This window comes from Oncorhynchus masou, unplaced genomic scaffold (genome assembly GCF_036934945.1).
Source record: "Oncorhynchus masou masou isolate Uvic2021 unplaced genomic scaffold, UVic_Omas_1.1 unplaced_scaffold_1104, whole genome shotgun sequence".
Taxonomy (NCBI): Eukaryota; Metazoa; Chordata; class Actinopteri; order Salmoniformes; family Salmonidae; genus Oncorhynchus; species Oncorhynchus masou.
In genome coordinates, this window is record NW_027000763.1 from 36,235 (window position 1) to 50,377 (window position 14,143).

Sequence of the window (14,143 nt, forward strand, 5' to 3'; positions counted from 1 at the left end):
GTCCTCCGAAACACATCCCAGCCAAGCCAAGCCACACTGCTTCACGACACCACTAGTAACCAAAGGTTGCAAGTTCAAATCCCTGAACTGACAAGGTACAAATATGTCATTCTGCCCCTGAACAGGCAGTTAACCCACTGTTCCTAGGCCTTCATTGAAAATATGATTTTTTCTTAACTGACTTGCCTTGTAAAATAAAAATTTGAAGCAAAGCTTAATTTGTAAATTGGGAGGTGCCAGAACAAAGAGTGAGTGCTAGAGGGGGGGTTCTGTGGTACCAGAACTCATGAGAAAAAAGATCACCTATTATAATAGAGCATTGAACGCATATCATCACATTTGGGTAGAGCCACTTATAGAAGGTGCACATGGAACAGATGTATATGTACTCTCCATGCGTTGTGTTTTCTCAATATAAATCACTTCGGCCAGTGGTCCCAGTTGAGCATTTATATCTGTTGTTAAATGGGAAACAGCACGTTAGTTGTGCAGGGCTTCACGATATTGATGGCTGTCGATGGCAAAATCCCTTGCAATCACATTTTCATACTGGGCGAACAAAATTCAAAAATACAATACAAAATATAACATGTAAATCTGTTGTTAAATGGGAAACAGCACAGGCTTAACGGTATTGATGGCTGTCGATGGCAAAATCTGTAGCATGAAGACAACTGTGTTAGCAGTGGCTTATGTGACCATTACATCGGTGTATGCTAGCTAACACTTATTTACAGCAATCATATGCCAAAGCACATCTTTATACCAGAAAGCCCGTCAATCACCAACAGGTACCATATACCCACACATGTATAAATCAGTAACGTACAGCAAACTTGTACACATTGTAAAATATTAGTATTCATAACCTGACCTACCCCTTGCATCACATTTTCATACTGGGGAGACCTGACGTTCGCGATCTCCCCCTATCTGCAAGCGGGGCCAATCACAACACACCTTATTGTCATCAGAGTTGAACTAACCAATAACAATGCTTGAACATTAAATACACATTTCTTTAGAGGCAAGTGGAAACATAACCAACCCTGTTACACACACATGGGGAACAGTTTTAGTAGCCTAGGGTCCGGGAAAGTGTTGGCCTTTTTAAAACCGCATTTCGTGCAATTCTACATAATTTTACATGACTGGAGACTTTGGCATCATCTTTTTTTAATCCGCACAAATGATCGAAATGGCAGGCTACTTTGACACTGACAAACTTAGTATCTGAGATCAATAAAAACGACCTTGTCTTGAATCCATCAATAGCCTATAGGCCTAGGTTTGTGGAGAAACATATAGTAGGCTACAATATGAGGAGGAAATTAGTCCTAAAAATGCTTTCCAGTTTCACTGACTCACCCAATGATGCGCAGCTCACTGGCTGGAGATTGTCGATGCGCTCGTGTCAAAAGCCTATCTCTCCCTTTCTCTGTTTTGTAAAACAATGTTTGGGAGTTGATCAAATATTTTGGTAGTCTACAGCATAGTCTTATCTTTTCAGCAAGAGTCATTGCTTTTCAACCTGTGTTTTCCCTCGATTGTATTTGAAATATTGCAAAAGGCCTGTTTTGTCTGCGTGCTGTTTTTTCACTGACAGATTTGCCTCGCGTTCCCGACTGTAGGCTATTCTTTGTTATTGGGCTACAATCCGCAGCTAGGCTATTTAAAAAAGAAGCTATTGGTCCTCTGTAGCTAAATTATAGGGCTTCTCATGACGTATTGGGCTATTATGAATGATTTAATTTATTTCTGAACAGACAGCAGTAATTCCGTAACTTTAGAAAATTCCTCCAGAACCCTTCATGCAGCTATGATTCTATAAGGAAACAAATGATGAAGTGCAACTCTGGAGAGATGAGGGGGCAGGATAATTGACGAAGAGGCAACTCGAATGAACTTTGATCGCTTTTATTATAATTGTTACATAGCAAAAAGTGAAAATGATTTTTCATGGCACGAGAGGTACCGGATTCGGCCAAATAGGTTCCGGAACAAAACAGTCCAGATCGGAAAGGTGCCGGATCCTGTTCTGGCTCAAATTAAGCACTGATTTGAAGTACCTAGGCCTCTACCTGCTGAGTATAAAGATTATTAAACTAGATTCAGTGGGCTTGTCATTCACAGTACTGATGAAAAATCAAGAACAGTTGATCTAAATGTGGATATACGAGGCCATCTAGTGGTCACCGGATTATTTTAAAAATTCATGCAAGCTATCTTTGCACTAGCATGCGATGCCATATATTTGACGCAGGTGTTTATTTTTCAACATGTATTGTCATTGACTGGAACAAAATATAATTGTATGAGCTATGCCTCTGTGTCCCGGCGTTGTTGTACCCCTCTACTATCTGGCTTGGTGGGGCGATCTCGTTCTGCATGCCTGCTTCACTTATATTCAATGTGTCGTCATGCATTTGTGCATGCACGCTGTTAACGGTCATACCCGTCTTGCTAGCTAATTTAGCTAGCTCATCAACCAGTATTTTATTCGCTTTTTCTGCACGATAACACTTATTAAAGCCTTGAAACTCATGGGGACCTCACTGTTACCACGGGTCATCGAGCTAGCCCTTATTTGGCAGCAGGGTTGCATCGGTTTCCACTGGATGTGACAGCTTGTTAGGCTGGCTAGCTAGGTAGCTAATTCGCTAATGCGAACTGTTTATCACCTAGCAGCCTATGCTGACTAGCGTCGCTAGCAACTAGCTAACATGGATAAAGTCTAGTCGTGGGTCCACAAAATCAAACAAATGGTACTAAACTGATGACAAAATCATGTTTCGAAAATTTAGAAGCTATTTATGTTGTTGTTTAATGACATTGCGAATATAATAATTTTTGACATTTAACTACCGGTATGTATCTAATCCCGTTTCGGCATGAGAAAAGTATTAATCGCAAATTCCAGCACTAACGGATACCGGGAAATAGAAATAAGAGAACCGATCACGAATGCGGAGCCACGCCCTAAAATAACATGTGACCACAAGGCGTTTGTGACACATTCATGCGTTCCAATTTTGTCATAATTGTCTGTAGGTTCTAAATTGCTTATGAGCTTGGCTGCCCTTCAGAAAGTAGCTGATTCTTGTACTCTACAGCTGTATTTTCCTACAATTAATAATAATATTAGCAACAAAACAGATTTCATTCCTTAAAATGATATTGCCAGATGGAAGAAAATAATAAGGTAGGCCTAAACTGTAATAAGATATACCTTAAAGACTGCTTGTGTTTAATCCTGAATCCAGTTGCCCCTCTTGTACTGGGATAAAACAATAGGCAAGCCATGAACCTTATGGAGGAGTGCATGTGTTTTGCAGACACACCTGGGTTCTAGACTGGCTGAGGTAAACATTTTAGGAAAGCCTGGGTTTTTAAATCCCGGTGAAAGCAGATATGACAAAGTTTGTCAATGTCATGTTGCCCTTCTTTTATTTCCATTTTTATGAAACTAGGCTAGTTGAGAACATGCTTTAGGGCTTCTGCATACATGTTGATTGGTCAAATAAAAATTTAGATGAAACTAGATATAGAAAAGGATTTACAATTTAACTCAAGTAATCCACATTTTCTAGCAAAAAAACTGCCTGTTCATTTAGATGAAACTAGCGAAAAGGATGCTTTAGGTTCATGCTTTAGGGCTGGTGGGCTGCATATATATTGGTAAAATATAAAGTGTGTGTGTGGGGGGGGGGGGGGGGGGTCGTAGTGGATATAATGGGGTATAGGCCTAACTGTTGTTTTGAGGGTGAAATTTCAACCACAGGATGATGTCATCATTGTAAACTAAATTCAGCATAGCCAAACCTTGTTATAAAATAGGTTGAATTTGTACCTTTGAAACCATGTCAGATTTTCAATTATACACTTTCAGAAAAAAACAATAGGCTGGGCAGCACCTCATCCCAGGATCAAACCCCATCCAGGGTTTTAACTACACCCAGCCCTGCTTAGCTTTAATATGTCACTGACTACTACCAATATGCCATTGTGAGAATTATTATTGAGAGATCTCTTAATAACCAAATATATTCCGTGTTAATATCGAAGTCATTCTAAGGGGTAGGTTTGACAAAGCAAAATGAGTGAGTGAGTCTTTGACATGAAGACAGTGGTTAGATTCTGCCATTGGGACTGCTCTGATGTTGTTTCCATTCTCTCCTGGTTATGACCATAGAGCCTTGTCCCAGTCTCTAGACCTGCCTGTCTGTGTGGTGGATGACCACCTGACCTCTGAAGCTGTCAATGAGATGGTAAGTTGACCTTGTCATTTCATATTACAACATTAATCCAATAAAAAGTTATAGTGATGCTATCATTGGCAATGTTGACGTACCACAACCATCTCTGTTGTGTTGCAGTTGTTTAATTTGTCCAACGTTACCAATGCTCCTCCACTCTTTAACAGTTAATAATAATTTCAGTATGATATTTGTTGTATATTAAGTTTGATTATTTGCAATATAATTACATTTCTACCAGGAGCAGAGCAATTCTACCAGGAGCAGAGCAACCTCAGTGATGGAAACCACAGAAGAGGGGAAGCTCAACAATGTGGAACATCAGACACTTATGGACTTCCTTCAAAACCTAACTGAGAAGTATGTTCTGTTTTCTTTGGTACTATCACACCTTCAAGGAAATAGGATCAAATTAGAAACGGATTAATCGGAAAAAAATGTTCAGTGCTAGAAAAGTTGTCACATTGCAATTTTGCCAAAACAACTGACACAAAGCAAGTATAACTTCACGATCAGGCAAATAATTAAATAAAAACAATTCTGCCACGCATCCTGATATGACAACATTTATAACAATATTGTTTTCAGGCAATGGAGGGGGATTCGTGAGGGCATGTTTGACCCGGTAAGATCATGTTACTGACAATTTAATTAGATTACCATGAAAACTCTTCCTAATGTTTAACCTTGTTCATAAGCTTTTGAAAGACGCACTATGCAACATTTTAAAACACTTCTTCTGTTTCTGGAATACAGCTGACAAAACAACAGCTTGCCGGCTTGTGTCTGAGGATTGTCCAGTTTTTATCGGACAAGCTGATGCAGATCATCATCCCAGGTCTTTACGAACTACTGGGCATCCAAGATGCTGCCTCCTCTCCATTGTCACAGAGATCTCTCACAGCGTCACTCACCAGTCTGTTAGACGATAAGACTAACACCAAGTCCCGCGTGAGATTTACTGAGGCTGGTGTACCTAAGAGGCCAGGCAGTCGAAAGTCTTACAATAGCTTTCGCATCCCGACTCCCTACCCTTCCTCCAACTGTATGGAGCAGGAAGAGGAAGAAGAGCAGGAATCACAACTTAAGTTCAAGGAGATTTACCTGACTAAGGGCAGTGGAAGCTACCTGCCCAAGGGGGCCATGAGGTATGTTCTTAAAGGGAAATTTAACAACTTCATATTCATCTCCAGCATCACCATATGTGAAAATTACACATTTCCATGCTTTGTAGTAAAAAAAAATATAGAGGGACGTAACTGTTTCCAATAGTGCTGAGAAATTAGTGCTTTTTGAGGTTGGTTTGGTTTCGATTCAAATATTTAAAAAATAATCACGGTTTTGGATTTCAATACTTTTTTTAGACATTGAATGCACTATGGATTATGTGTGTTGAATGCTGTAACAACACATAATAAAACAATGAATAAAAGTCCCATGATGGTAGTGACTGTCCATTACTGTTTATGACTTATCAACCATCATTTACTTTCTCATATAAAATATTTATTTGATGACTTTATTATTTCATTCCAAGTCATCAACTCATCTCTATAGAGCTGCTGCTTATCCTGTCTGACAAAATCACTATTTTAGTAGTTCTTCTAAGTAAATAAGACCTACTTTTATGACCGCTGAACACCAACTGTCAATCACTTAGATCATGTATTTCCAGGTAGAGAATCCTCGCAACGCAACTGCTTTTTATCTCTCTCATGCATTCTCTCATCCGTCTCAGTCAATGAGGTTTCCGTATCTGCTCCACACAGAGTGGACAAGTAAGTGGGCGTGCAATGGATTATGGGAATTAATTGCCATATTTTCTGTGCTAAACTATGTAGAATATTGGCCTGTTGGAAACTACAACTCCCTACTACATTGCATAGTTCGTGCTTGATTGATTTATCTCTACAGAAACTGAGCATCGAGCTCACAGAAGAAGAAAAAATTAACTTTATGGAATTCAAATAATTGAGCCGACGTCGGTTCAATTAGTTGTTTAAAAACCGAAAAATAACAAAAATGTTGGTTAAATGCTCAGCTCTAGATTCTAATGACATCATCAGTGTGCATCGTGTGATTTTAACCAATTATGAGTAGGCATTGCCTACTAATTGGTTGATGATGTCATAGAAAACACTTATCTTCCTCTTTCTTTTTTACTACAAAACATAGAAATGCCCGTTTTTCACATATGCTGATGTTGGGGTGGTGCTGGAGATGATGAATATGAAGTTGAAACATTTAGAAATTTCCCTTTAACATTTCTTCAAACTGCCTTGTATTTATGATTGTCCTTGAAGTTATTAGAAGTTACAGTATTTGAAGTTTATAGCAATTTGGATTTTTGTAGAGGATAGATATTGCCAGGATAGATAGATATCTACAGGCCAGTTTCAATACAAATGACTTATACAAAAAAAAACATTTAATTGGGCTTTAGAAATTAAGCAGTTAGGCTGACATCACACTAAGGTTTTTTCTCAGAGAAACAGCAGCGTTTTCCTCATTGTTTTCAATGGTGCAGATGTATTTGACACACTGAATGTGCATCACAGCCTTACATATTATTTGTTTGACTTTGATGATTTCTGTTTTTTTTTCCAAGGACTCTAACCTCTCTGTCTGATGTGCAGAAGAAAACAACCAACTCTGAGACGCTACAAGTCCTCTTAGGTGTCTCAGAGGACACCCTCGTCACCTGTGTGCAGGACAGCCTGCAAGGATCTCTCTCCAAACTTGCATGCATGTCCAATTCTCCATCTGGAAGTGCAGGCTCTATGATGCTAACCCCTGCTGTAATGGCAGAGTTGGCTAAAGATGTCAAGTCGGCCTTATCAGTGGTCGTTAAGAGTGCCTCCGCAAGTCAAACCTCTCTAGTGACACCGGTAAGGGGAGACTCACAGACCAAGGTGACTGAGAGCATGGTGAGAGAGCTGGCTGCTAAACTTGAAAAAGTTGACCAAGAGAGCAAGAGTCTAACAGGGCAAGTCATGACCACCATCTCTGACACAATGGTGGCTTTTGTTGACGAGAACAAACAGAATTTGCTGAAAGATCTGAAGGACAAGATCACGTTTTTGGCATCGCATGTTGGCTTCATTGAGGATCTTGATGCCCTGATAAGAAAATACGAGAGCAGCTACAATATTGGTGAATCTGGTTCCTCCTGCACGCTCACATCTAAGAGCATCCAAAAACTCTCCAGCCGGGAGTTTCAAACATCAGCAATACAAGCAGTGAGTGGAGTTCTTGCCAAAAAGTCAGTAGTTTGAGCTTTCCTAGTTCAGTCATTCAGTCTGAGTTAACAGGTGCTGTATCAGGTCAAACATTGTCTGGCATTGTAAAGACAGAGTCAATTCACCCAGTGGGCTCAGCAGCGTCAGTAGTTGTTAAGACTTTCGTGTCAGATATGAAGTCCTTGGCTGAATCTGAAGAGAGTCCCCAACAGAAGAGTGCCTGGTCTGCTGCTGTTCACATTTACCACAGCATCCAAAACAACTTGAAAGATTATTTCGGCAAGCTTCAGCGATGTGCCTTAAAGAGTATTGTCACATCTGATGACAACATCACAAATGCTGAGTTTAAGGAGACAGTTCCACTTCCTTGCTTAGACATGAAATATAGGCCCAGTAAGAGTGAGCCTCAGTTGCCAGAGTCCACTGGTGAAGTTACTTTACAAAGAGGCCTAAGTGAGAGCTCAAAACTTCTTTGGGCACAAACTGAGTCAGAAGAAAGCAAGCTCCTTCTGACAACTTGCACCAAAGAAGTCATCTCAGAGCTTCTGGTCTTGTACAACACTGAGATGTCAAAGGAGGACCCCCTGTACACTGTTGGAGAAAAAGGATCAGACTTCTCTATTGAGAGAGAAAATTTGTAGAGGGTGTTCTGGCTCAGCTTGGGGATATCTCCCATTCCAGGGCCTCATCACCAATAGTATGTGAGTTCCCCTGTCAAATTGAGGACAGCAGAAGTAAGGCCACAGCTTCTTTGACCAGTCTGTTAGATTGTATTAGAAAACTCTCAAGTGAGGAATTTAAGAGAAATGCCACTCAAGCAGTGAGTGAGTTCCTAGTTAAAAAGTCCACCAGTAGCTTAACTAGTGCAAAGCCTGCTTATTCTGTAGCATCCAGGTCTTGTTCCATTCAAAACCAGTACACATGGTCAAAGGATATTTGTGCGGATTCTGCTGCCTTTGGCATCATTGACACATTTGTGGAAGACCTGCAGAGCTCGGCGCAACCTGCAGAAGTAGAGGAGAGAGAACCTGACCTCCAGGAAAATGCACAAAAGCTACAGAGCAGGATCTGGTCTGCTACCACTAGTTTATATAACAATATTAAGAAGACATTAAAGGACTTCATCATTCATCAGCGGAGGTCAGACATGCTGAGCAGAATGTCTAGTCATATACCCACAGAGGACTCTGGACATCTTGGGACTAAGGAGCACATTTGTTTGGCAAGCCAGGACTTGAGGCAAGCTAGTAAGAGTGTGCCTCACTTGCGCAGTTTGAACCTTGAAGTGGCTCTACACAGGGGTGTCAGCGAGAGTTCAAAACTTCTCTGGACTGAAACAGACGAGGCTCTACTGACCAATAGTACCAAAGCATTTCAACAATCTTGACCTCATGCGAGGATCAGACATCAAATGCACCTTGCTTCTCCACAGTAGGAAAGAAAATATCTGATATGTCCCTTGAGGTCAACATGTTGGTAGGTGGTGTTCTGTCTCAGCTGAAGGACATCTCCTTGTCAAGGTCCCCAACACCATGTGAAGACATGTTTGAACGTCTCCAAGGTTCTCCTGAGCGAACCTCTCCAGTAAGTCTAGATTGCAGCACGGCTGCCTCCAAAGGCATTGCATCTTCCCACAGTCTTTCAACAAAGAGCCTCCAAAAACTCTCTAGTCATGAGTTCCAAACCAAAGCTGAGAAAGGAGTGAGTGAGGTCCTCTCTAGATCATTTAACATTGTGGAGGAAGGTACAACAGATAAGTACCTTCAGTCTGTATCTACATCCACCACATCTACTGATATTATACAAACCATGGTGAAAGACCAGCAGGAGCTCACCCAGACCACCCAATCATCTGACATGGTATCTGGAACCTCCCTGCTCACCACTGGACAGGTTTCTGAGAAAAGGATCTGGTCTGTTGCTCGTAACATCTACTACAGTCTGCAAAGTAAGATTACGGAGTTTCTCAGAAAAGATCTTCAAAGATCAGACACAACACTTGGTTCAATCCAAATCTTTACATATCAAAGTAGTCCTGCATCACAAAGAGCAAGTCTCGGCCATCTTGAGGTCAACCAGAGCAGTGTTACACCTGGTGGAAACGATGCCTGTGTGGACATTCCGCACAAATTACTACCTAAAACCACTGAGCTCTCAGGATCCATGCTGGAGGATATTGACACGATCCGTTGTAGGAGTGCTGACAGCCAAAATACAAGAAATACCTCTTCTTCACGCTCCTCCATCTCTCTAACACCTATTTCAAAATTAAGGCAGTCGAAATGGCACTTTGCCTTACCCGGGACTCCCATCCCCACTGAGTTTCCTGCTCAGATTGACTTTCCCATTGTTAGAAACACAATCATTGAGGACTTCTTTCACACAGAGGACTTACTTCCTGTAACCTTTGTGGACAAAGTCAGGCAAGCTGCTGGGGTGGTAGTGGACATTATGGTGGAAAGTGTTGAGAACACACAGGAAGATGGACAGGGTGCTTCACATCTTGACGACCTCCGATCTGCTGTTAGGAAATTGAGAAAAATCATTTCCACTTGGACCATCCACATTTTCAGCCATGAATTGGTGGATAAAGTGATAGCCCTTCAGGACAGCCACAGCACTCCACAGGTCTTAACATTGGAAGCAGCCAAAAGTGCTTCAGACTCCATTCTTTCAAGGCTGAAATGGGGAAAGGAACAATGTGCCATATCCAAGGAGCTCTCCTCTCAGCTTCTCCAGATATTTGCTGAAGAGACAGTGAAGGGCTTCCTGAGACAGTGGTCAGATGAGTATGAAAATATAAACTTTGATGTTTCAGTCCAGAACGATCCAAAGACTTCTACTTGCATGGTCATTCTTCAAATGATCACCAAAGCCACTGCTAAATGTTATTTTGAGTCCGCTACCAGCGTGGCCACCAGTGACATTGTAGAAGGCGTGTTTGATTTGGAAAGGGATACCATCAGCAGTACTGGAGAGCAGGTCCTCACCTTTAACACAAAGGTATAGTACACATACATCTTTCATGAATAACACTGCTGTTGACCTTTTATGAGATATATGATTCTTTGTGTCATGGCATTGCACTGCTTCTTTGCAATTGATATGCTGTACTTTAAGATATCGAACATTTTTCAGTTTGTTTTAATGTGCCTTTTCCCACCAACCAGGGTTCCAAGAAAGTTAGTAAGAACCTCTGTCCTCAAGAGTCTCTGGAGTACCAGCCTCAGAACATTTCCCCTACTGTGTACTTTACAGGTAAGCCCTGCTGTTGTTTAGGCTGCTGCTCAGTCAAGACTGAGACATTATCCCTTTACCATTCCACTAATTCATTTGGAAAGACATTGTACTCCTCTGAGTTGTTACCTATGACATACTGTACTGTGGGCTGGGTGGTAGCCTAGTGGGTTAAGAGGTTGGGCCAGTAACCGATAGGTTGCTGGTTCAGAATCCCTGAGTTCACGAGGCAAAATCTGTCAATGTGCTCTTGAGCTAGGCACTTCATCCTAATTGCTCCTTGTAAGTCTCTCTGGATAACAGTGTCTGATAAATGAGTAAAAATGTAAATTGATGGCATGATGGATGGTCTTTCGTTGCAGAGACGATGACAACATCTCATGGCTCCTTTTCTCCAGAGGGAATTTATGATATCGCATCGTCCTTCCCACATGAAGAGAAGAGTCGCAAACCCTCCCTTTTCACCAGATTGTCGAGATCCATCACGAAAGGCTTTCCCAGCCCATTCAAATCTTCAAGGAAAAACAAATTAATTAAATAAATTCCTCATTATAACAACGAGAGCATTCATTTGTTTAGATGAAAATCTAATCGTATTGGTCACATACGCCGAAAACAACTGTGAGATGCTTTATTACGAGCCCATTCCCAACAATGCAGAGTTAAAAAGTAAGAAAATATTTTCTAAATAGTAACACAATAACAATAACAAGGCTATATACAAGGAGTACCAGTACCGAGTCAATGTGCATGGGTGCGAGGTAGTTGAGGTAATACAGTATGTACATGTAGGTAAGGGTAAAAGTGACTATGCAATCAGCATAGATAATAAACACAGTAGCAGCAGCTAGTGTGAAAGTCGGTCAGTGTCACAGTGAATGTGTGGGTAGAGTGTAGTGAGTGTGCATCGAGCCAATTCAAGAGAGTCAGTGGAAAACAATTAGAAAAATACATCAATAACAAAGGGGGTTCAATAGTGCAGGTGGCCATTTAATGGCTTGGGGGTAAAGCTGTTCAGCAGTCTAATGGCTTGGGGGTAGAAGCTGTTCAGCAGTCTTAATGACTTGGGGGTAGAAGCTGTTCAGCAGTCTAATGACTTGGGGGTAGAAGCTGTTCAGCAGTCTAATGGCTTGGGGGTAGAAGCTGTTCAGCAGTCTAATGGCTTGGGGGTAGAAGCTGTTCAGCAGTCTAATGGCTTGGGGGTAGAAGCTGTTCAGCAGTCTAATGACTTGGGGGTAGAAGCTGTTCAGCAGTCTTATGGCTTGGGGGTAAAGCTGTTCAGCAGTCTAATGGCTTGGGGGTAGAAGCTGTTCAGCAGTCTAATGGCTTGGGGTAGGGGCAGTAATGGCTTGGGGGTAGAAGCTGTTCAGCAGTCTAATGGCTTGGGGGTAGAAGCTGTTCAGCAGTCTAATGGCTTGGGGGTAGAAGCTGTTCAGCAGTCTAATGGCTTGGGGGTAGAAGCTGTTCAGCAGTCTAATGGCTTGAAGCTGTTCAGCAGTCTAATGACTTGGGGGTAGAAGCTGTTCAGCAGTCTAATGGCTTGGGGGTAGAAGCTGTTCAGCAGTCTAATGGCTTGGGGGTAGAAGCTGTTCAGCAGTCTAATGGCTTGGGGGTAGAAGCTGTTCAGCAGTCTAATGGCTTGGGGTAGAAGCTGTTCAGCAGTCTGGTGGCTTGGGGGTAGAAGCTGTTCAGCAGTCTAATGGCTTGGGGTTTAGTTTATTGGGTAAATATTCTCTTCAACTCTTCTTGGACTGCACTGTTTGTTAAGGGCGTGTAAGTAAAGTATTTCACGGAAAGATCTACACTTGTTGTATTCAGCGCATGTGACAAATAAAGTTTGAGTTGATTTGATTTGACTATGTACCTTCTAAGCATGATGGTTGGCTCATGATTTGTTTGTACTGAAATCTATTCAGGGAGGATAAGGGTATATCATAGGCAGTGATGTAGTGGTAAAAACATTGACTGGTAAATGCTGATTGCCGTTCAGGATTAAAGAAGTAACGCTCCTCTACTTTCAATGCATCTTCCACAAAAGGTGGGAAAATGCTTGAACAAAATAAAATAAAAAGTGTGTAAACAGCTTTTACATGTGTTCCCCCCCACCACCACTGATTATAGGAGGCTTCTTCTGACAGTATTCACACCTTTCATAAGAAACCTCCAGAGAAATATTCATATTCACCGTAGCTGTCAGTTAAACTTGGACTAACCTGGCCAAGGCCAAACAGTATATGGCGTTTTCTCTGGGTGTGCGGTCGCAGTGGAGAGAAAAGGCCTCCAGTGAGGTGGTGAGGATCTGGGCGGAGTTTGGTGAGGCAAACACAGGTCTGAGATTGGTGTCTCTGGAAATGGGCGGGAGCGGGACTCTGCTCCTCCATTGGTTGCTGTTCTGATCCCCACTCTCATCCTCCTCACATCCCCTCTTCTTCTCTCTTTCATCCCTTGTGGCCACAGGGTGGAGCTTCGGTAGTTGAAGAGGTTTATCCTGGGATGCCAGGGCGCGGAGCGGGCAGGATACATGAGATGGGCAGTTGATGGGGATCAAACGTCGAGAGGCTGTGGACATCACCCTGATACCCGCCTTGGCCTCACTCCTCCTGGGCTTGGAGGACATCTTGGGGAGGGTGAAGCCGTCCACCAGGACCGTGTCGCCCACCCTGGTCCTGAACGGAGCCCTGTTGAGGCCCATGCAGTGCCTGGATGCTGCCCTCCTCTGCCCCAGCCTCACCCAGCCCTTTATCTGGAGGTATGTCCGCATGGGCAGGGCCATACCTGGGAGGACCACCACAGAGCACAGCTTGGTGGCCAGGTGACGCACACACTCCCTGTGGCCATACTGGAGGGCGATCCTCAGGGGGTCACGACCCTGGGGATCCCGACAGGGAAGGGTCAGAATGGGCGCTGCTGGCGATAAAGAGTTTGAGGATGGTGAGCTGGCCGCGCTCGATGGAGGCGACAGCGGGACACTTGGCGACGTCGGGGTGGGCCGTCTGGTGGCACCACTCACGGTAAGGGTGAACCCCCACCGGCTCAATGACACGCACCCCCCTCTCCAGCAGCCAGCCGGCCAGGTCCAGGTGGCCCAGAGAAGCAGCGATGTAGAGTGCCACCCGGAGCTGGAACCTGGAATAATACAGAATCAATGTATTTATAACACGGTTCAAGTTTTTTTTGTCAAGTTCACAAGATACAGTGGGTTATAAAACAGTACAGTAAAATGCTTACTTGCAAGCTCTTTCCCACAATGCAGTATTAAATATCAGGGTAAGAGAAAAAACGTATGAAGGAAAAAAACACGAGAATATAAGCTACATACAGGGTCAGTACTATCATTGTAAGCTATATACAGGGTCAGTACTATCATTGTAAGCTATATACAGGGTCAGTACTATCATTGTAAGCTATATA

At 42.7% G+C, this 14,143-nt stretch overlaps 1 protein-coding gene across 1 annotated transcript; it reads left to right on the forward strand.

Annotated features, from left to right (window-relative positions):
* Nucleotides 1–9,304: 9,304 nt before the first annotated feature.
* LOC135529136 (uncharacterized) lies at nucleotides 9,305–11,273 on the forward strand. The gene is made up of 3 exons (XM_064958015.1): nucleotides 9,305–10,498; nucleotides 10,666–10,753; nucleotides 11,095–11,273. The coding sequence occupies exons 1-3, from the start codon at nucleotides 9,305–9,307 to the stop codon at nucleotides 11,271–11,273; spliced, it is 1,461 nt and encodes a 486-aa protein (XP_064814087.1).
* Nucleotides 11,274–14,143: the final 2,870 nt, after the last annotated feature.

Coding starts and splice junctions, on each gene's coding strand:
- LOC135529136 (XM_064958015.1), top strand. CDS start 9,305: ATGGTGAAAGACCAGCAGGAGCTCACCCAGACCACCCAATCATCTGAC. Junction 10,499..10,665: donor TCCTCACCTTTAACACAAAG/GTATAGTACACA, acceptor CCCACCAACCAG/GGTTCCAAGAAAGTTAGTAA. Junction 10,754..11,094: donor CCCTACTGTGTACTTTACAG/GTAAGCCCTGCT, acceptor CTTTCGTTGCAG/AGACGATGACAACATCTCAT.